General features: G+C 42.9%; 3 protein-coding genes and 1 non-coding gene across 5 annotated transcripts; 3 read left to right on the plus strand and 1 right to left on the minus strand.

Annotated features, from left to right (window-relative positions):
• Positions 1 to 1,673: 1,673 nt before the first annotated feature.
• Positions 1,674 to 1,781, minus strand: LOC116638012. The gene has a single exon (XR_004300592.1). It is a non-coding gene; the product is annotated as a U6 spliceosomal RNA (small nuclear RNA).
• A 4,371-nt stretch (positions 1,782 to 6,152) lies between these two features.
• Positions 6,153 to 7,929, plus strand: LOC116638043 (gamma-crystallin C). Of its 2 annotated transcripts, XM_032413867.1 has the most exons (4): positions 6,219 to 6,243; positions 6,347 to 6,589; positions 7,434 to 7,436; positions 7,590 to 7,862. In XM_032413867.1, the coding sequence occupies exons 1-4, from the start codon at positions 6,235 to 6,237 to the stop codon at positions 7,860 to 7,862; spliced, it is 528 nt and encodes a 175-aa protein (XP_032269758.1). In that variant the 5' UTR covers positions 6,219 to 6,234. The 2 variants fall into 2 exon arrangements, with proteins under 2 accessions (XP_032269698.1, XP_032269758.1); XM_032413807.1 differs by lacking the exon at positions 7,434 to 7,436 and having other exon boundaries at positions 6,153 to 6,243; positions 7,590 to 7,929.
• A 4,701-nt stretch (positions 7,930 to 12,630) lies between these two features.
• Positions 12,631 to 14,369, plus strand: LOC116638199 (gamma-crystallin D). Its single transcript, XM_032413979.1, has 3 exons — positions 12,631 to 12,643; positions 12,735 to 12,977; positions 14,056 to 14,369. Exons 1-3 carry the CDS (start codon positions 12,635 to 12,637, stop codon positions 14,326 to 14,328), a joined length of 525 nt encoding a protein of 174 aa, XP_032269870.1. The 5' UTR covers positions 12,631 to 12,634; the 3' UTR covers positions 14,329 to 14,369.
• Positions 14,370 to 20,579: 6,210 nt separating this feature from the next.
• Positions 20,580 to 22,976, plus strand: LOC116638262 (gamma-crystallin F). The gene is made up of 3 exons (XM_032414114.1): positions 20,580 to 20,588; positions 20,680 to 20,922; positions 22,704 to 22,976. Exons 1-3 carry the CDS (start codon positions 20,580 to 20,582, stop codon positions 22,974 to 22,976), a joined length of 525 nt encoding a protein of 174 aa, XP_032270005.1.
• The last annotated feature ends 320 nt before the right edge of the window (positions 22,977 to 23,296 follow it).

Genomic DNA, 23,296 nt, shown 5'->3' on the forward strand with positions numbered 1-23,296 from the left:
AAAATGAAGCTGATGGTTTCAGGTCAAAAGCCACCTAAAGTACCCCATTCTCTGAGATTCTAATGAAATGGCTTAAATGTCATCTCACATGGAGCAGGAGACTTGTGTACCCACATTCTCTGACACATACATACTCCATGTCTCTTGTGATTCTGGCAAGGGAATGAGTAATTTATGCTTTCCCCAGTCACCCTCCACTCTGAATTCCTGCCTTGTCATTGGATGAGTCATCTTGTCCTCCCCCACGTGACCCACCCCATGCGTCTCACCAACTCAGGTGGGAGACATAGCTCCTTTTCCTGGAGCTCCTGAACCATCTCTCACATAAAGCATTCATGCGTGCAGCCAGCTTCATTATAGAGATTGTGGGAGGAGTTTAGATCACAGCAGTACAACAATATCAAGTTTAATATTACATGACTATGCTCTAAACAGTCTGCAAGCTCCAACCTGCTGCTGGGTGGCCTGGTCTTCTTTCTCATTCTTGCTCCTCTCTCCTCTGTTCTTAGCTGTACCCACATGGCTATTTATTTTTTATAGTCTCCTTCCATCCCATGCTTTCCAGGGCTACAATCTACCATCCACGTGACTTGTGAACAGAACAAGCATCTAATTTGTTGCTTAACCTGAGTCATTTCTGAGAGCGAAAGCATGTGCTATTAGAGATTACATCAGGGCAAGAGGAATGAACCAGGACTGTTCAAGGCTAACTGGTTGCACGTGGTTAAGCTATCTATAAGAGTTCTTTCCCTGGAAAATAGTCAGATTCTTGAATTATTTGGTATTAATTATTCCTAAATCCCAGTTCTTCAACCTTTAAACTCCCAACAGTAGTGTTGGCTTCCTGGAGACATTAGCCAGAGTTTTCCGTTTGCCAATAGTAACATATCAGACATAAACTGGAAAGCCAAAAGCTTCTTGCAGTGCTGAATTTTACTTTATTTGCTTGGTAGGCATGAAATCACAGACTTCAGACATGGAAATGATCCTGAAACACTTGAACCCAAAGCACATAAAATTAGAGATCCTGGATGCCACTGATCAAGTTTCTGTTCTTGAAAACTGTTTCCAGGGGCGCCTGGGTGGCTCAGTTGGTTAAGCGTCTGCCTTCTGCCCATGTCATGATCCTAGGGTCCTGGGATGGAGTCCCGCATCAGGCTCCCTGCTCAGCGGGGAGCCTGCTTCTCCTACTCCCTCTCCCCCTGCTTCTGCTCTGTCTCTCTCTCTCTGTGTCAAATAAATAAATAAGTTCTTTAAAAAAAAAAAAAAGAAAGAAAATTGTGTTTTCATGCCTGGGGAACAGGCAAAGAAAATGATATCCTCCCTCTAATCCCAGCATTAAAAACAATCAACAGAGGGAGGTAATGGTGGGGGGTGAGCAGAGGGGGAATACGACCAAACTAACTCTTCACCTATGCTTCCTCCTTCTCTCCCTCTTCTCTCAAAAGTACCTGCTGGAACCTCAAAGAGGTGAAAAGGTCTGAGATGGAAGGCGCCTCCAAGAGAGGAATGGGAGAAGGGGTACCCTACAGGATTCCTCCTAACCTTTTCCCCATGAAGATGAAAAAACAAGTCAAGATAAGCCCAGGGTCAGCCTATACACATTATATACACCAGTATTTCCTGTATATCCTACTTCATAATAAGTCCAGATTTTAAATCTTTTGTGTTTTTTTAATATGGACTGCTTCAAGAATTTACATGTCATCCTTGTGCAGGGGCCATGCTAAATCTCCTCTGTATCACTCTAATTTTAGAATGCATGCTGCCAAAATGAGCACCAGATTCTAAACCTTTTTCTTCCCTTTATCCCTCTTTTCTCCCTTTCAACCTATAGTGTCTTCTGGTCAATCTAACCTATATAAGACCCACCAAGCAAAGAAACTGAAGTCATTCCATAAAGAAGCGCCACGAACTGCTCTATTGTGTTACATGCTCAAAGGGTGCTCCTCATTATGGCCTCCCTCTCCAGTTATCCTGCCTTTCTGCCACGGGCTTAGGTCCTGATGTTGCTATTGTCTTATTCCCTCCCTTCCAGATTTTAGGGGTTCAAAGCTTCTTGTGGGTTTGTTAAAGCAAAAATGACAATCACAACCACCTGTTGCTTAAACGAGAAGAGATGTTCTGCTTTTCACACAAGAGCCAATTTGATCCAAATGGAATGCCACAGGAGTTAAGCAGAGGTAGATCATTGGTTGCCCCCTCCCTATATTCTTGTCATCTATTGGTCAGTCACCAAACACAAGCTGAGAAAGAGAACCAGAGGCTGGTGCTATGATGGTGATCCTTGGTGTCTCACCCAGCCTCCTTGTTTGGGATACTTTGGTCTATGTAGCTGCCACCCAAATGACCTTATCTCATTTAATGGAGCTTGTGGGTGATACAAAAGCTACATTAGTTACTAGGAAGCAGGAAGGTGGGTGTTAAGGTCAACTGCTGCCTGGACCTGAGGCACTGGGAACACTCTGGAATTGGCCACTGCTGTTGTAGTATTAATTTGACATCTCAGGAAACACAAAAATTTGACAGAATTACCAAGGAACAGAAGGTTTTGGGGAGAACACAACATTCCTGTTTTCTCTCTTTTGCTTACTCATCTCCCCTGTTATAAAGGCCCATTAAATAGATCGAATGCAGAGTGCTTGTGTCATCCTACACATTGAAAGTTGCAAATACTGAACTTTGATGTGACTGTGTATGCTGGTTGTGCTGAGCATTCAAAATAGGTCCCATGGACTGTTACAACAATGGATTTCAGACTAGGGAGTAACATTCATATCCTCCAGGCATTTACTGAGTAGCCTTTATGTGCCAGTTCATTTTGCCACTTGGTGGGAATACAGAAATAAAGATGGAATAGTTCCTGCCCAGAAAGGGGCTGCCCTCATTTATTTTAAGAAACTGATGTCTAAACAAAATAATTAGATACGTAATAATTACCATTACAGTGGCAGGAGCAAGATGCTTGATAGAACCAAGTTGGCAGTATTAAATTCAGCCTGGAAGATTAGGAGAGGTTCAAGAAAATCTTTACAGAGGAACTGATACCTGAGATGAACCTCATTCTGGGTGAAAAATGCAGAACTGATATCTCAGTGAGAAGGATCAGTATATTAAAAAACAAGAGAAGGATAGCATAAACTTCCAGCTATAAAATGAATCGGTTCTGGGCATCCAATGTACAGCATAGTGTTTATAGGTAATAATACTGTATTATATACTTGAAATTTGCTAAGAGAGTAGATCTTAAATGTTCCCACACACACACACAGATGTTAATTATGTGAGGTGACACAGGTGTTAGCTAATGCTATGGTGCTAATCACCTTGCAATATATAAATATATCAAATCTATATGTTGTAGACCTTAAACTTACACAATGTAATATTTCAATTATATCTCAGTAAAACTGGGGGGTAAATGAGAAATGTGAAAATAACATCGTGCATTGGGAAACAAGTGATTCGGTGTGATCCGTCGGGAAGTCTGAAGACAGAGGATCTCAGGTCAAGTGTGCCATGCTAAGGAACCAGTACTTGATTCTGGAGGCAATGGGAGCCAGTGAAGGGTTTCAAGCAGGTGAGTGGCCGCCTTAGTTCGGGCTGCTATAACAAAAATACCATGGACTGGATGACTCAAACAAACATTTCTTCCCCACAGTTCTGGAGGCTGGGGAAGTCGGAGATCAGGGTGCCAGTAGATCCAGTGTCTGGTGAGAGCCAGCTTCCTTGTTTGCAGACTGTCTTCTCATTGTGCCCTCACCCAGAGACAGGAAGCAAACTCTTCCCCATCTCTTCCAGTGTCTAAGGACACTAGTCCTATCATGATGTCTCCACCCTCAGGACCTAGTTATCGCTCAAGGCCCCATCTCCAGACATCATGACAGTGGGGATGAGGGTTTCAACATATGAGTTTGGAAGGGACACAAACATTCAGTCCAGAGCAGTGACATGACTTGATGTGTTCTGATTCTGCTCACCCTGGCATGCTGGCAGAATGCAGTTTGGAAGAAGGCAAGATTAGACAGAGTCCGGAGACTGTGGACAGTCCAGCTGAGATATGATGAAAGTCCAAGCAAGGCAGCTGCAGGGGAGGGTGATGGGGAGGGGAGATTGGGGAGGTAGGTAAAGAAAGGGAACACAGGCGCCCCAGGAGAGAAAGAGAAAGATCTGAAAAAAAACAAGACTAAAGTTTAGTACTCTGCATTTTCTGAGCCCTTCGCCTCTTTTCCTGTCTAATCAGCACTATCATTTAAGTGCTGGTATTTCTGCTTTGATTCTCTCATTATGTGTATATAAAACTTTGTAGAACAAAGCAGAGAGTTCTTCTGCCTGTATGTTTAAGGAAAATAATGTGTAAGTGCTAATAAAACATTAGCTGGGGATGCCTAAACCATTCTTTCCTTACCAAAAGAAAAAAAAAAAAGAGGAAACCAGACTAGTGTTTTTTAAAGTTTGATCCAAGAATGATCTAGTGCTGGTTAGAACTACAGATTCCTGGAGTCTTTCCCGCATCTAATGATACAAAATCTTGAGAGAGGGTAGGACCTGGCAATTTGCAGTTTTAACAAGCACAGGTGATTCTTTACGCACACTAGAGTTTGAAAGCCACTACATGATTTCTAAAGTACCCTCCACATCTACTTTTTTTTTTTAACCAAAAAATGGCTTCATAGCAGAGAAATTTTTCAAGCATCTTTGAGAGGACTGACTATGTTTGTGAGAGATAAATAGGCTGACGTCATCCTTAGCAGTGTCGCACTATTACTAACACCGAACATTTACTTAATGCTCATTTATGCCAAGTATATGCCAAACACATTATACACATAATCCATTGACTCATGTCAATGTCCTTCAGCCAAAGACCACCCGAACACCTGTCACAAAGCAAGTTGGGTTTATTACTTGTTAAGAGGAAGTGTGGGGAGCCTCAGCAAAGGGTGTTAGCAAAGAATATTGTTATAGGATTTGTACTCTGGTTCGGTGACTTGGAGAAGAGCCTAAAAGAGCAGGGCTTCACTCTAAATTGGATGTTGTCAGAACATGGGGGTAATTTTATGATTGGATATCTCAATAAATCTACTCCTGGGGAGGGGAGCCTAGAAGGATAAAGCTGCAGTTGAAAAAGAAGGAGCAGTTAATCATCTGGGCTGAGAGAGGGGGTGTTTGGTATTGCGTGGGTGACACGGTAACTTTGTTTTTGCTTGTGCTTAGACAAAATTATGAAGTGGCCCTATTTTGTCTCATTGCATCAGAGTCTCAGAGTAACCTTGCCTGAAGTTGGTATTCTGGGAAATTGTTTATGTCTAACAGAGGAATAACATGGCTTAGCTCTGAATGCCAGGCCAGCTTCTGAATGCAAATACCTCTCTTTGTTTTTTTCCTTCTTTCTTTTTCAACTTACTATATCCCACGATATAAGTACTATGAAATAACTCAGGCTCTGGGAGGCTATGTGGCTTGCCAAGTTCATGTGGCTACTAAGTGGACATTCTGAGTTTATGAAGCTTTACTGCCTCCCTGGAAAGGGAAAGCACTTCCAAAAAAGCAAACATTTCTCAGTTTGGGACCCAAGGACCAGAGAAACTTTCCCCTTGGTTCTTATCACAAGCTGACTTGCAGGGCTGATTTCTAGTACATGAGACAGACCCACCAAAGGAGGAGTCAGCTGCTGCTGTGTCTTAAAGCCTCAGGTCACCACAATCAAAACTAGCAAAGATCAGAATCCAGATCTGTGTCCTGCACTAGACTGGCAAATCGTATAAAGAAAAAAAAATTAAGTTACAGTGACCTCTGCCATCAAGTGTTTGTGGTATTCTACATCACAGACAGCCCCTGGAACTGGGGAGCACTTCTATAAAGGCATAGATTTCCCCCCAGAAAATACATGGAGCAGAATGGAATCATATCCGTAGAGACATGAATTTCGGGTCAAAAGTTCAGATTGATGTGCTGATAAATTTAGAAAACACGAAGAATCCAAATAAAAGCAAGTCTGGGGACTCAACTAGGATGCATCCAGAACAGCGTTAGAATATACCAGAGAATGAGGGCAAACTCCACAGGCATTTCCACTGAATGCAGCACGTAAAAGGGATCCATAAAATCCCCTTACTCACCGCCTGGGGCCCCTTTTGTGTTGTTCTTGCCAACACAGCAGCCCTCCTGCTATATAGACCCGCGGCGCTGCCGGCCCATCACACTGAACTCGCACACCGGTGTCAACCAGCCATGGGGAAGGTGAGCGGGATGCGAGTTAAGTAAAAAGAAAAAAAGAAAAACACCTCTCTGCCAGATCCGTTGGGAGCCACTGCTTTAACTGGGAATCACTCTTCCTTTGCAGATCACCTTCTACGAGGACCGCGGCTTCCAGGGCCGCTGCTACGAGTGCAGCAGTGACCACCCGAACTTGCAGCCCTACTTCAGCCGCTGCAACTCCATCCGCGTGGACAGCGGCTGCTGGATGCTGTATGAGCGCCCCAACTACCAGGGCCACCAGTACTTCCTGCGGCGTGGGGACTACCCCGACTACCAGCAGTGGCTGGGCTTCAGCGACTCCATCCGCTCCTGCCGCCTCATCCCCCAGGTGAGTGCCTCCTGATTTCCATCCGGTTGCCTGCCTGTCCTCACCGGATTATTGACGGCAGTGAGGGTGAGGGAGGGTTTTCCTTTAAAAGCACCTAAGGGGTAGAGTGGGCTTTAACTACTGCCTAAGCCCAGATAGAGAAATGCACAAAAACAGCAGAGCATACAAGAAGAAGTCACTTATGGGAAGAGTCCGTTTTATTGTGAATTTTTGCTACCGTTATGTCCATTACAAAGTTGTCTGTAACCAGTGTGCTCTCATAGTGGGATAGAGAACAGAACGTGCCAATGGGAAGCTGGTTGGACGTAAGAAGGCTGTATTGCGAACAGATTCATTTTAAAAACGTAAAATTGTAAAATTGTAATTTTAATTAATAGTAAAGAATTGATGCTGAGTGACTTAGATGGGTTCCACCACAGACTAGCAAAAAATGGGAACTCTCTTGTTAATAGAGGCCGTTCAAAGTTCGTGTCCAACCTTGGAAAAGGTAGTTGCCTTTTATTTGGAAAAGCAGTTGAATTCTGGTTCCAAGTGACTATTTAAGCTAATTTTCACTGAAGTATGTGATTTTAAAAGTCCAACTTTAGTTAGAAATTTATATGAATATAAATTTGCAAGATAACACTCATTCTAAAAAAAGATTAATACTCATATTAAAAGAATATTAGTCAGAATACTTTCCATTCCCCCCCCCAAAATATACATCTGACTTATCACCTAGGAATTAATGGAAATTAGGGAATGAGGAGTCAAGGTATTTGAATTGTTGATGGACACTAACCCAGACTTTGAACCTCTTAAAATTTACATTTCCTAGATATGAAATAAAAAGTGAGAAGGCAAGCATGTATTAAATGCCAGTAGAACACAGCTCCATGCACGGCGTACCCAGCAACGTCAGGGTCTCAGGTTTTTTCATGGGTGATCTCATGCCCCAACCTACCAAGTTCATTTGTTGTTTGGTTGCTTCTTCCTCTCCTTCTCTCGGTGGACCGGGCAGACAACCTCCCACAGGCTGCGGCTGTATGAGAGAGAGGACCACAAAGGCCTCATGATGGAGCTGAGCGAGGACTGCTCCTGCATCCAGGATCGCTTCCACCTGAGTGAGGTCCGCTCCCTCCACGTGCTGGAGGGCTGCTGGGTCCTCTACGAGCTGCCCAACTACCAGGGGCGGCAGTACCTGCTGAGGCCCCAGGAGTACAGGCGCTACCACGACTGGGGGGCCACAGAGGCTAAGGCAGGCTCTTTGCGGAGGGTGGTGGATTTATACTAAAATAGGTTCACACTACCATTTTCTCAATTTGGAACCTAATAAAGTATTTAGTCTGTATTGTTGGCAATTGCTGACTTCTGTTTTTCTTTCACTGTGTGCCAGTTAATCCACCTGTAAATGCTCCCTGTTAACGGCTGAGGAGCAAATGAGTGGGGAGGGGTCAGTTCCAGAAGCTCTGCAAGGCAGAATGAGTCCGAAACAGGCTCAGAAGTAGGGGTGGAAAGAGGAGGTAGCCTGTGTAAGAAAGAAAAGGAGGCCAACACAGCAAGATGGGAGAAGGTGACTGACTGGTGAGGAGGGAGGCGGTCAGTTGGGGGCCCTGAGGAACAGCATTCCAGGAGCTTCCTTTGGACCCAGCAGGTGACTGGAAGCCATAGAGGGTCACAGATGAGCAGTGAAGAGAAGCCCACCTGGCAAAAAGCCTGATTAGACAACATAAGGCAATTGTAGTATTGTTTACTTTTGAGCACAGGATGATGTAACTAATGTCAAGTCTGCCATTGGACATTGCCATACTCTTGGACCGGTTGAAGATCCCCCCTCCCACTCTAAAATGCCTCCTGACCTGAGTGCACCTCCTGGCCAATATATCCCCTGGGCCAAACCCTACATGAAGTGCAGCTAGTTCAAATAAATTAATGAGATATATGTTAATATTTTAAATAGATTTTGATTTTTTTAAGGATTTTGTTTATTTATTTATTTATTTATTTGCAAGAGGGAGCAAGCAGGGGGGAGGAGCAGAGGGAGAGGGAGAAGCAAGCTCCACACTGAGCAGGGAGTCCAACATGGGCCTCGATCTCAGAAGCCTGGGATCATGACCTGAGCTGAAGGCAGACGCTGAACAGACTGAGCCACACAGGCACGCTTAAATAGACTTCAACTGAAGTAAAATCTGCTTGCTCACAAGCAAAGCCCTGCAAGTTAAAAAAAATTAAAAATCTTTTCGTCAGTAGAGAATTAATTTATTTTTAAAATTTTTCCTCCAAAGTAAAAACCTCCTATAATCGTACTACTTTACAAATTCTATAAAGAAAGAAGAGAAGGTCCTTCTGATCCCACACTTCATTGCTAACCCTTCTTTACACTCAGTGGGCACCCTTCTTGAAGTTTTTCTTTCCTTATATTGACATCTCATGAAACATGCTTTTTATTTATTTACTTACTTATTGGCAAATATGGAACCATGCTGTACACGTTAGTCTGCAACTTGCTTTTAACATGCAAAATGATACAGACATAGATCTAGGTCAGTACCTTATTCTGTCTAATGACTGCATTATTGCTTATTTGAAGGCTCCCTAGATTATGTTACCATTGACCCATTGGTGATTGGGCTTGTCCAATGTTCCTTTTACAAACAAGGCTGCAAAGAATATCATTGCACATACACCTTTATCTACACACACCATAATTTTTAGAAGCTAGAGACCTAGAAGTGAGACTGCCCAATGATAGCACAAGATATTTTTAATTTTAATAGACTCTGCCCAATTGTTAGCCACCAAAGATCCTAACTTCTTTGAGTTAGTATCTCTACCATTTACTAAGCACCTACCATAGGCCTGCCATATGTAGCACTGAGGATTAAAAAAACAACCAAAACAAATAAAAGGCATGGTCCCCACCACCACAGAGCTCTACACAGAAAGAATATGAAATGCTTACACTAAACAGTAAGCATGTAATCACTTTTTAAAGTCAAGTACTTCTCAAGTACTAAATAATACATATGTAATCACTTTTATCAAGTACTTTTATTTAGCACTTTAAAGTCATCCCAAGACAAATTTCTAGGGGAAACAAATGCAGTAATATTTATTTACATATTTCTTATGATACCAAATGGCTTAAATCATGATATCAAATCAAATGGTTCTCAATATTTTAGATGTCCCAGACCAGTTTTATTTAAACAGAGACCAACACAGACTTGCCAATTTTTATTTTGCCAAGCAAGGACCTTTAAGATTAAAAACAAAACAACAAAATCATAAAACTAAGCACCATCTACTCATACATTATTTTATAAAAGAAGAGACATTTACAAAAGGACATCATAACACCCCCAAATACACAAGTTCCTAATAAAATATGGAATTTGCTCTGCTGTATAGTGTTTTCATTTGGCAAAAACTGAGCAGAGTTTGAAGACTCTTGATTGAGGTTGCAGCCCAATACCTTCAGGGGCCAGAGAGATGATGTACATGAGCAAAACAACTTCCTTTAAGACCACAAGGAGTGATGAAGAGTATGGTGAGCTGCGGAAAGTGCAAACCATCCCAAAGCATCATGGAGAACATCTAAACATACAAATAAAACACATCCCAGTTCCACAGCCCTCGGAGCCGCCAGTTCTCATTTCCATGCTGGTGTGAAAGCTGGGGAGAGCCACCACCGAGGACAGCCCGGGAGTTCCCAGTGCACCCTCTCCCCCCATGAGATGCCTTGGTCTCATGTTAAGCCCACAGAACCCAAACACGGAGCTTGGAAACATGAGGTGACGAAACCCCAGCAATGACTACAGTGAAATTTTCTCTCCATGCTTAGATTCAATGAGACTTAGATTCATAAAATATTTCGAGCTCTAGGAAATAAGGAAAGTGGTATTTCTTATATACTTCATTTTATAGACTGACATTTACAGCAGCTACAGAAATCTTTGACCCTACATGCAGCAAAACTCTAACCTGAACTCGTGCCTTTTGCCTTCACCTTTGTTTGAAACCACCTGAATATTTAGGAGTGACAAAGGGTTACTTGACAGACTAGAGCTCAGGTTGAGGGTGCCTGACGCTTATCCCTTATTCTCCTTCCAACACGGTCCCCATCAGTCATTCCAGCAGCTTGTATAGAACTCTGCTTCAGGGCTATAGGCGTAAGGATTCTCAAGTCTTAACTTCTGCTCACTTAGCACACTAAGTGCAACTTGGGGCTTCGGTCGAGCACACACTTGTCAATGCCGGAATTTTCTGTAAAACATTAAAATCAAGCCACATTTTGGCCCAAGCCATTCATTTTTCAGCTTGATGAAAACTGTGAGTTGTTTTTTTTTTTTTTTCTTTTTCCCTGTTTCTTTCCCCAGGCCGAAATAAAGCCTTTTCTCTTCCTAGTCAATGAAAAAACCAAATGCAGAGTCCCCTTGTTTTGGCCCTCCAGATGTATCCCAAATCTGTAATTGTATGTCAGCTATGGTAGTGGAGGTCCCCACAGCCAGCCCCCCCTGCTCCCCTAAGTGTTCTCTGGGACTCCGCATTCGCTTCTTTCTCATGTTTTACTGTTTTTTATCAATCAACACTTTCCCCACAGAAACAACTCTGAGCAAAATGGCAATTTTAAAATTTTTATTTTGTTAACTATTATTTTTTAAATTTTTAACTAAAACCATTATTTTTTTTTATTCTTTTGATTTGGGCTGCTTATTTTCCACTCTGTAAACGGAAGTAATTTTGCAAACATATGCCTATCTATAGTGGATAAAAAGAACTGAAATCATCATATTGCACAGAGCTGGTGTTTTATTTATAAATACCAACTTACAAAGACTTATGACCCAAAGTCAAGACAAAGTATTTCCATGAGACAACACAGGACTGTGAATAATTCTTTGAACATGAAAGAGGCTAAAGTCATAGGTCATCTTCCACTCCAGTGCTCCTTCCAGTCCATCAAACTATTATCTTCCAGGCTAATAAATACTTTCTAAAGTCTTCCTAGAGTCTCAGCTTCCAGATTTATTCCTTCCTCTCCCCATTTTTGCTGTAGCTCCTCTTTGTGTTCATGCAATTAATCTCTGTTGAGTCAAAAGCTTTGTGTACTCTTGTTCCCCGAGGAAAAGGTCTATCTAGATTCCTCCTAGAAATTGATTTCTTAAGAATTTGGTTTTATTTTATAATAACCTGAGAGGTAATTGATTTTTGTGTTGTAACTTTTCCTTATCTTGTCCAAGTTAGAAATTTCCCTTTTAGTTCTTTCTGAGATGAAGCCTCTTAAAACTATTCTCCCTTTTAAATTACAATTAGCCAAGATGAAACCTCTAATCCTCAGTCTACTTCTAGACTGTAACAAATTCAGTCTACTTCCAGACTGTAACAAATTCAGACCAAATACTGAAGATCTGTGCTTGCTGGGATTTTTTGGTTTTGTTTTGTTTTGTTTTTGTTTTTGTTTTTGTTTTTACCATACTGCATGTTTGAAGTTCTGTGAATTCCCTTGGTAAAACATTCCAATTTCTTACACCCTTTAATAAGAAAATTCTCTTAAAGGACTAAGTTGAAATTTTCAACATTCCATTAAGGTCATTTCCTTCCTATTAACAATTAGTATTCAATATTGTGGCACACATGTCCCTTGATAGATCTGACAGATTAATTTTATATTTACAATGTTAAGACTCTGCTTTTTTTTGCTCCCTGACTTACACTTTTTTGTTTTTCCCCAGCCTATACAAATAAAAGTGTAGACTATATATGAAATGGCTGAAGCTCTATTTCTATTATTAAATCAACAATGTTCTAAATTACTTGTTTTTTTTTTTTCAAACCGTCTCAATAGCATCAGCCAGTGATAGCAACCCGAATACTCCAGAGAGAAAGGGACCAAAACCTACAATGAGCCCCGTGGACTATGACAGCAAAGAGAAAAAAGAGCACACGACAATCCCCTCCTCACCCCGCGGGCCCCTTTTGTGTTGTTCCTGCCAACGCAGCAACCCTCCTGCTATATAGTCGCGCGCGCCAGGGCGGCCCATCACTGACCTCCATCCACCAGCCATGGGGAAGGTGAGCCCAGCGCAGCCGCAGGCCGGGAGGGGGCCCCGCACGCCGGGGCTGGGGGCCAGGCCTCTGAGCCTTTCCCTCCCTTGCGTTGCAGATCACCTTCTACGAGGACCGCGGCTTCCAGGGCCGCCACTACGAGTGCAGCTGTGACCACCCGAACCTGCAGCCCTACTTCAGCCGCTGCAACTCGGTGCGGGTGGACAGCGGCTGCTGGATGCTGTATGAGCAGCCCAACTATGCGGGCAGCCAGTACTTCCTGCGGCGTGGGGACTACCCCGACTACCAGCAGTGGCTGGGCCTCAGCGACTCGGTCCGCTCCTGCCGCCTCATCCCCCACGTGAGTCCGGCTCCCTGTGGGGACACAGAATGGAGAGTTTCAAGCAAAACTTAAACATTTGGAGTAGTGATCATTCCGAATGATTGAGGGTTCGGACATGAGACAAGCTATGTAGAGTAGCTCCATGTAGTTGGCCCCGAACAGAAGCAAAGCGTTCCCGCAGGTACCCATTAATCCACAAATATTTATTAAGAATGTGTTGGCTGCCGCAGGCATGTACGAGCTATAGGTCCTGCTCTGGAGTCACTTACAGTGGAGTTGCAGAAAAACCACTAATATCCCATAGAAGAATAATTAAGTGAAAGAATACATGGTAGTTACAGAGCAGATAGGAGTTGAAAAAGAAACTTTTGCAAGGGTCCATTTGTTTAAGACCTCTCTCTCTTTTGCTCCCCACTTGCATATTTTGGTTTACCCCACCTATACAAATAAAAGCACTTTCTCTCAATGGAGAGAAACACAGAGAAATTTTGTGCCACATATATTTCAAATATGTTTTAAAACGCTAAAGTTTTTGAAAAATTAGTCCTGGGCCTTAACTGATTTTTCTTTCTCATTTTTCCTCATTCTATTCCTAAATTATTAGACAAGAATCGATTATTGTCTGAGAGACTTAAGATGTTTAACTTTGCTTTCCACAGAAACAGAAATATCCAAGTCCTTGGTTATTTTTCCGAGATTTATCTTAAACCTAATGCAAGGTCATTCATTTCATAAACTGACTTTACTGTTCAAACACACATGCTTGAAAAATTAAAAATATCTCTTCAAAATGGCAAAAATAGTAATAAGCTGTTAAAAGTTTGAGGTTCTCCCTGGTATGGTGAGCATGGTTAGTATTTCATCCTGGGAAATATTTAAATATATAGAGTGGAATTTCCTTCTTAATTCTTTCTATCATGCTTCATGGTCTTGAAAAGGTACTGAATCTCTGCCTTTGAAAATGGGGAATATATAAATATTGAAAATTAGTTAAGGCTTACCATATATTTCAAAATAGCTTGCGCTGGACTGCATGAATGTGTTGCAACCATTTCATGTCTTGCTTTCCTCCTCTTTCCATCTCTGGATGGGCCAGGCTGGCTCTCACAGGATCAGACTCTATGAGAGGGAAGATTACAGAGGCCAGATGATGGAGTTCACTGAGGACTGCTCCTCTCTTCAGGACCGCTTCCACTTCAATGAGCTTCACTCCCTCCACGTGCTGGAGGGCTCCTGGGTCCTCTACGAGCTGCCCAACTACCGGGGGCGACAGTACCTGGTGAGGCCGGGGGACTATAGGCATTACCGTGACTGGGGGGCCACGAGTGCCCGAGTGGGCTCTTTGAGGAGAGTCATGGATTACTATTGAAATAAGTTCCTCATCATTTCTCAGTCTGGAAACTAATAAAATATTTTCTGTGTGCTCCTGGCATTGGTTTGCTTGTGTTTTTCTTTTGTCCTCCTCTTACTTTATTATTCACACACACACATACACAAACCCACACAACGCAAGTGGAAACCGAGATGTGTGACCCAGAACAAATAAAGCACGCCTCTCACAATAAAAACATGCCTTCCTATTAAGGAGAACTTTACAGTTTGCGAAGCACTTTTATAATACATTATCTCATTTGATTCTCTGGTGTTTAAACAAGATGTTTCTTCAAACCAGATTATTAAAAATCTGTTTAGATTTCAGTTTTTCTCTGAGGAGTGAGGCTCTACAAAGCTGAGGTTCAGAGATAGAGTGACCCAGTTATTAAAACAGGGATTCTGAAGCTGGGTTCCATAATGGGCTTCAGAAGGTTTTCGAATCCCCTAAACTGTATGTACAAGTTGAGTTCACAGATCTCTGGTAGACTCTCTCGGTGCTGAGGCTGTCACATGACACTCCCTGGACATGGAAACCTAAGTGGAGGAATGCTGGTGGAGAAAGAGAGAAGAAATGGTTCCGGAAAAACTTTTGCTTTCCTGATGGAGGGGAGGAGCTCCCCCTGATGCCACAATTCCCTCCTCTTCGGGCATTTTATACCCAAGAGGTGACAAGTGTGATGGAAATGCCAGAGTTTCAGAAATGCTAGCCTTGAGGTGGTCCAGCCCCCGAACCAATGTCTATCAGTCAGGGCTCTCCAGAGAACAGAACCAACAGGATACATATAGATAATATGAGATTTATGAGAAGTATTACCTCACCAATGGAGTCTGAGAAGTCCCATGATCTGCAAGCTGGAGAACCAAGAAAGCTGGTGGTGTAATTCAGTCCAAGTCCAAGGGTCTGAGAACCAGGAGCGCTGGTATCTGAAGGCAAGAGAAGATGGATGTCTCAGCTTAAGCAGAGAACTAATTTGTCCTTCCTCCACCTTTTCGTTCTAATCAGGCTCCCAACAGATTAGATGGTGCATTCACTACTAAGGACAATGCCAGCAATGTTTGACCTTCACAATTTGTGTAATGGGAGTAAAATAAACCCAAATTCATTTATGCCACTGTAATTGGTTGTTCTGTTATTTATAGTTCAACACACATTTCTAGCTAATACAGAGTATATGTGACTTTTTCTGAGGTGATTGTTGAGTACTGTATTCAAAGAAATTCCTATTGAAAAATGCAAAAAAAAAAAAAAAAAGAAGAACCAGGAGAAAAAGAAAGAAAGAGAAGGAGGTAAAGAGGAAGGAAGGAAATCAGGCACTATAGAACAATGAAGTCATTTGATTTTTAACATATTTTAGACCTGGAGAGCATCTATAACTTAGATAACTCATTTTATGTAAGGTAAGCTGAAGTCCAATTCTAATGTCAAACAATTAATAATGGAGGTGGCATCAGAAGCTAGAACCACAGCTCAGAGATCACTGATTTTCCATTGTGGAATCAGAAAGATTCTTGTCAAAGTACTGACAGCACTAGCTTACTGATTCTTACCATGAGGTCATTGCATAAGACCAAGCAGGAATTGAATTAAATAAATAGGATAACCCAAAGCTTCATTCTCTCTATCTGTATCTATGCACATCCCCCCCCACAGTTAAATAAACGTACATAAGCTTGTACTTGTACGTACAGTATATGAGTGTGCGGGAGTGTTAGCACACTATACACATAAGGCTATAGGGCAGTAGGGCACGATATTCAATTACATTGATTCTTCCACTTTCTGTTCTGTCTTGTGCTCTCATTGCTAGAATTTTAGAAAGGAAGAGGGTGTGTATGTTCAAAGACTGATCTGATCAAGTCATTTCCCTGCTTAAAAACCTTCAATATTTCTCCACTGTCCACGAGGGAAAATTCTTCTTACAAGAACCTAGCCCCAACCCATCCACTCCCTCTCCTATCGACGCTCTGACCCACCTGAGTCCTCCCAGCACACCAAGCATTTTCACGTCTCTTTGCCTTTGCTCACATTGTTTCCATGCCTTGAATTACCCTTCTCCACCTTCCCTCTGGTGAGCAGCTCATTCTCTAAACCTTGATCAAAATTCAACCTCATCTCGGGGCGCCTGGGTGGCTCCGTCAGTTAAGCATCTGCCTTCGGCTCAGGTCATGATCCAGGGTCCTGGGATCGAGTCCCGCATCAGGCTCCCTGCTCAGTGGGGAGCCTGCTTCTCCCTCTCCCTCTGCCCCTCCCCCTGCCGCTGCTCTCTCTCTTAAATAAATAAATAAAATCTTAAAAAAAAATTCAACCTCATCTCTCAGCCAAAAATGAATCTGAATTGCTACAGGAACACTAGACTGGAAGTAGCAGAAGCTCCATATCAAAAGGACAAGCGATACAGAAATCTACTAGCTCATGTGACAGAAGTATTGGGATGGCACAGGATTTAGGGATGGTTGATTCAGCAGCTCAGCAATGTCATCAGGGCCCCAGGTTTTGTCTGTCTCCCACCATATTGAGCATCTGCATGGTCCTGTAGCAGGTCGGTATCCCTGGCAGCATACAAGGAAGGCTGGGTGAAGACGAGCACCCAGCGATCTGTGCCTACAACACAGAGCACAGATTACCAGGATTAAAGAAGACCTTGAAATGTTATCAAGGTTCTTGAGTGTAAGCTTTGGTGATATAAGGTAATGGAATGGAAAGAGTGAAGGGAGAAAGAGGGAGAAAGCCCAAGGAGGGAAAGGAACCAATAAAAAAATATTTAAGACATTAATTATATTTATTATTGCTTTATTTCCTATTATAAAGTAAGAGGACTATAAGTACCTTAAAATAAACTGTTGTAAATGCTGCTTAATTCCCTTCTAATCCCTAGTATTCACCCCATTTTATTGTTTTCATACAGCCTCGTTAGAATTATTGAAATCAAGAAGTTAATATTGATAAAATTGACATAGATGTATTCTTTTCTTTTTGTTCATGGAAAATGTTTTAAATTGTGGTAAAATACACATAACATAAAATTTACCATTATAACCATCTTTAAGTATTCAATTCGGTGGCATAAAGCACATTTACGTTGCCGTGCTACCATCAGCAGCATTCATCTCCAGAACTTTGTCATCATCCCAAACTGAAACTCGGCACTCATTCATCACTAAGTCCCCATCCTCCACCTCCCAATAGCCCCTGGTAACCACCATTTCACTCTCTGTCTCCACGAATCTGACTCCTATATGTACCTCAAATAAATGGAATCATACAGTATTCATCCTGCCTGGCTCATTTCACTTAGCATGGTGCTCTCAAGACTGGTCCATGTTGTGGCATTTATCAGAATTTAATTCCTTTTTAAGGCTGAATCATATTCCATTCCATGCATCTACCACATATTTTGCATCCATTCATCCCTCAATACACATTTGGGTTGCTTCCATCTTTGGGCTCTTGTGAATAATGCTATGAACACTGGTGTACAAATATCTGCTTGAGTCCCTGCTTTCAATTATATTGGGTATATGCATAGAAGGGAAATTGCTGGATCATCTGGTAATTCGATGTTTCACTTTTTGAAGAACTTCCAGTCTTCCACAGTGGCTGCAACATTTCACGTTCCCACCAGCAATGCACAACATTTCTAATTTTTCCACATCTTCCCTAACACTTGTTATTTTCTATTTTATTTTTGTGTTTTATAATAGCCATCCTTACAGGGATGAAGTAGTATCTCATTGTAATTTTGATTGCATTTCTCCAGTGATTAGTGATGTTAAGCATCTTTTTATATGACTATTGCCCATTTGTTTATCTTCCTTGGAAAAATGTCTATTCCTGTCCTTGTATTAAAAATTGGGTTTGTTTTTGTTTGGTTGGTTGGGTTTTTTTTGCTTTGTGCTTCCTGTTGCTGGATTGTAGGAGTTCTTTATATACTTTGGATACAACTGCCTTATCAGATATTTATGATTTGCAAATATTTTCTTACATTCCATGGCCTTTCACTCTGTTGATAGTCTCCTTTGTTGCAGAGTTTTTATTTTGATGAAGTCCAATTTACCTATTGTCTATGCTTTAGTGTCATATCCAAGAAATCATTGCCAAATTTAGTGTCATGAAACTTTTTCCCCTCTGTTTCCTTCTAAGAGTTTATGGTTTTAGGTCTTTAGGTCTTTAATCCATTTTGAGTTAGTTTTTGTATATGCTGTGAGGTAGGAGTCTAACTTCATTCTTTTGCGTGTGGATATTCATTTTTCCCAGTACCATTTGTTAAAAAGACTGTCCTTTTCCCATTGAATGGTCCTGCCAACCTTGTCAAAAGTCAGTTAACCATATATGTGAGGGTTTGTTTCTGGGTTTTTCTGTTCTCTTCCATTGGTCGATATGTCTATTGTTATGCTAGTACCACACTGTTTTGATCCGTGTGGCTTTGTAGTATGTTTTGAAATCAGAAAGTTCAAGTTCTCCAGTTCTGTTCTTCTTTTTCAAGATTGTTTTGGGGATTTAGGGTCCCTTGAGATTCTATGTGAATTTTAGGAGGGATTTTTTTTTATTTCTACATAAAAATTATTAGAATTTTGATAAGGACTGCATTGAATTGTAGATCACTTTGTGTAGGATTAATATCTGAACAATATTGAGTCTTCCAACCCATAAACATAAAATGTATTTCCATTTATTTATATCTTCTTTCCTTCAGCAATACTTCTCAGTGTGTAATATACTTACTTAAAAAGAAATTTAACATATGGTGAGCATTTTCCATATACTTAAATAAATTCTTTGCAAACATGATTTTTGGTAGCTGCATAATATCTCATCAAACAGATGTTCTATAAGTTATCTAATTAATGCCCTATTTTGGACATTTCATTTGTGTCTTTTTTTATATATATTATAAACCATGGTCTGATAACATACTACCATACATAATGTTTGGTAATCCAAACTAAATAATGAAATAGTGTATCAGGTTGTTTCAAGTTGAGGAACTGCTTCTTCTGAAGCAGTGGTTTTCAACCAGTGTTGATTTTGCTCCCCCAGGGAACATTTCCAATGTCTGGAAACATTTTTGGTTGTCACAAATAGGAGACTAATGCTATTAACATCTTGTGGTTGACACCAGGGATGCTGCTAAACATCCTTAAATGCACAGGACAACCACCCACAACAGAATATTTTGACCCCAAATGTCAAAATAGTGTGAGGCTGAGAAACTCTGCTCTAAAGAGAGCTGAGCATCAGGAGCTGCTGGGGATGGAGGTAGGGTCTTGGGGGAGGAAGGCGGACTCCAGCTCCTGGAGTCAGAGCCTTAACTACAGAGCAAGCAGGGCTTGCCCAGGGCTGGGAAAGGGAGAAAAGGCAGATACTCTGTAAGATTGTAGGATTTTAAATTTGTTACATTTGCATGTTAACTTGTATTTATCAGCAGATAGAACTAATCTTAGCACTTAGTTTGCAAAACTTAAAAAGAAAGTTACCCTGTGAGTTGGAACCACCAGTGAGTCACCTCATGAATTTCAAAAGTGGGTCTCCACGCCTGTGCAGTGAGAGGCACCCCAGCTGAGGCCCTGGAGAGGACCCTGGTCCAGCCCAGTCTCCAGGGAGCAGAGTGGAAGCCGGTGCCTAAACCCGGCTTCCTCAAGGGCCAACGCCCCATCACCCTTCCTCAAGTGTTAACAATATCTGCTGTACCCACTTGTCAGCCCGTAGGGTCATGGAGAGGTTCTTCCTCTTACAGGCAAATCCCATCTTACTTTAAACGTACTATGGAGAAGGCAGGTTCTTCCCCATGTTCCAGATTCTCACACCAAGAAAATGCTCTCAAATGGAAACATCTCATGCTGGGGTCCATTCTGACCTCAGACTCAGTCACTACCCGGCTCTGTTACTCAAAAGGAGATCGTGTTGAACTTTAAAAAGAAACTAAAATATTTCATTGCAATTATTAACTCAGTTAAGGGCTTTTGCTCAGTTCCAAATTCCTAAATAGGCTTCATTTAAAGGCCCCAGAGGCACCAAGTGACAGTTTTAACGCGGGTCATCAATTCGAAAACACTGGAGAGTCTAAGAGAAAACATACAATAAGTCCCCCACCCCACCCCCGCCGTAATTATATAGAAAAAGAGAGAGAGAAAATCCCCTCCTCACCCCGCGGGCCCCTTTTGTGTTGTTCCTGCCAACGCAGCAACCCTCCTGCTATATAGTCGCGCGCGCCAGGGCGGCCCATCACTGACCTCCATCCACCAGCCATGGGGAAGGTGAGCCCAGCGCAGCCGCAGGCCGGGAGGGGGCCCCGCACGCCGGGGCTGGGGGCCAGGCCTCTGAGCCTTTCCCTCCCTTGCGTTGCAGATCACCTTCTACGAGGACCGCGGCTTCCAGGGCCGCCACTACGAGTGCAGCAGTGACCACCCGAACCTGCAGCCCTACTTCAGCCGCTGCAACTCAGTGCGGGTGGACAGCGGCTGCTGGATGCTGTATGAGCAGCCCAACTATGCGGGCAGCCAGTACTTCCTGCGGCGTGGGGACTACCCCGACTACCAGCAGTGGCTGGGCCTCAGCGACTCGGTCCGCTCCTGCCGCCTCATCCCCCACGTGAGTCTGGCTCCCCGGCTCCTGCTGGGCCCTCCCGCCACCCCGGCGCTCCAGATGTGGCATTCAGACTACGGGGTGGCCGCCTTCTGTTGCAGGCTCTAACTATGTTCTCCTTTCCTTTGTGAATATCTCTAGGGTTTTCTAACACTGAGAATGTGGTGCAATGCTTTTAATTTAAAAGTTTATTTTGCTTTGCTAAAATTCAACTCACCTCTACCGGGGAAAAGAAATGCAGTAATTCCCGGGGTCCACGGCCCAGGTGAGGAATGAGCAGCGTGTTGATACCGGTTCATCAGGTGGCCTGGGGCTAGTTCCTTGGGCTGTTTCTCTCTCTCCTCATCTGTAAAATGGGGCCAATAAAAGTAGCTAATTCATAGGGTTGGAATAAGGATGAAAGGAGGGTACCTAGCACAAGGCGAGCTACCACTTCCCCTGAATATTAACTATTATGATGATGAACATCAAGTTCCGGTTTTTGTTCAGTCAGAACAAGTAACCAGCAAGGTGATTCTGGCAGCTTCTGCAGAACCCACTGTTCCCCAAATCAAGCCCCAGCAGCCTGAAATCCCACAGTTGGGGATTCTCTAATCTATGACACAGTCCCCTGGAAAATGTACCACTTCTGCGAAGTGTGAAACCCCCTCAGGGGGTGTAATGCCTTGATGGACCCAGACGAGCACGAGGAGCCTGAGAATCCGGGCTTCTCCTTCCCCGTCCGGACTTTTCTAATTACAGACTTAAAGCTCCAGTCCATTAGTTTCTCGTAAAAGAAGAAAAGGCTAGAATGGTTGCTCCATGTGCGCCGGCCTGCTGTGAAGGCCAAATTAAATGATGTACATGTGGGTCCTTTCCCAACCGTGGGAGATACCTTATTAGCAGTCTTTCACACTGCAGGACGACTGCTTGTGAGAACTTCTAAAGAGCGCTCAGTGGTGGGAGCAGGAAGACATTGAGACACTCGGCACCCTCTGGGAAGGCAGATCAAAGAAGAGCAAGCGCTCAAGGAAAGACAGGCAGGATTTGCTCAGGACAAACAGCCTAACTTTCCATTTTTCTAAAGGTTGTATACTCCCTTGGTCCTGCGCAGGCCTCCTTCATGATCTTGAGCTTCCCTTTTTATTAATGACCTAAAACTGTTTTGTGCATACGTTAGAGCTGAGAACAGAGACCTCATCTCTGTGATGGCTCTTGCTTTCCAGGATGTTAGAGTAGCAGGGCTTAAAGCAGAAGAGACTAAGGAACCGCCCCAGAGCATCTGTGCCTCGCTTTCCAGAAAGCAATCTGACTTCCTTTCTCCCTCGCCTCTTCTAACGCTCTCAAGATTCAAAATAACGCCTTTTGCTAGGGATATGTTTGTCTTTTTATTTTAATATCTAATTATTTTTATATCATCCAAGCAGAACCCCAGACCACCAAAAGTCTATGAAGGATAGAGCAAAACAATTATATGCAAATTGTTACTTAAGAATGGTAGTAAATGGATCCAGTGTGTATGCTTCATAAAGGTTGTGCCCTCCCAAAAAACCCTAGGGAGCACCATTCACATATTCATCCATATCATGGTCTATGTGAATGGTGGGTTTTTTTTTTTTTTTAGTTTTGCAGTATACAACCTACCCAACTGTACACAGCAGCCATGGTATTGGTAGTCTCCTTTAATTTGGTCACCTTTGATATAGAAAAGATAAAGAGATGCCCATTCCCCCTGGTGGGGTGTGTGGCTGGTTGCGAAGAGCTAGGTTTTCTGACTTTTCCTCATCTGCTGATTGCCAAACCCACAGACCAGCTCCCACAGGATCAGGATTTACGAGCAAGAGGACTACAGAGGCCAGATGGTAGAGATCACGGAGGACTGCTCCTCGCTTCATGACCGCTTCCACTTCACTGAGATCCACTCCTTCCACGTGCTGGAGGGCAGCTGGATCCTCTACGAGCTGCCCAACTACCGGGGGCGGCAGTACCTGCTGAGACCGGGGGACTACCGGCGCTACCACGACTGGGGGGCCACGAGTGCCCGAGTGGGCTCATTGAGAAGAGCCGTGGATTACTATTGAAACATTTTTACTCTACCCTATTCTCCATCTGGGAGCTAATAAAGTATTTCCCGTGTGTTTCATGCAGTCACGTGGTCCTCTTTTCCTTTCAGCCTCCTTGGTAGGGCTCAGCAGAAAGCAAGCTGGGAATGATGTGGGTTTGCTTACACATATCGGTGGAAAGGGTGGTATGGGGTAGCAGTTAAGAGCACAGCCTCTGGAGCCTGAATGCCTGGTCCAAATCCTTACCAGCGATAGGTGATGGGGCAAGTTCCTTAGCATTTGTTTTTGCCTTGGTTTTCTAATTTGTAAAAATTGGAGTAATAACACTCTTCATCTCA

The sequence above is a fragment of the Phoca vitulina genome, unplaced genomic scaffold (assembly GCF_004348235.1).
Source record: "Phoca vitulina isolate PV1807 unplaced genomic scaffold, GSC_HSeal_1.0 scaffold1, whole genome shotgun sequence".
Lineage (NCBI taxonomy): Eukaryota > Metazoa > Chordata > Mammalia > Carnivora > Phocidae > Phoca > Phoca vitulina.

Coding starts and splice junctions, on each gene's coding strand:
- LOC116638199 (XM_032413979.1), top strand. Junction 12,978..14,055: donor CCTGCCGCCTCATCCCCCAC/GTGAGTCCGGCT, acceptor TGGATGGGCCAG/GCTGGCTCTCACAGGATCAG.
- LOC116638262 (XM_032414114.1), top strand. Junction 20,923..22,703: donor CCTGCCGCCTCATCCCCCAC/GTGAGTCTGGCT, acceptor CCAAACCCACAG/ACCAGCTCCCACAGGATCAG.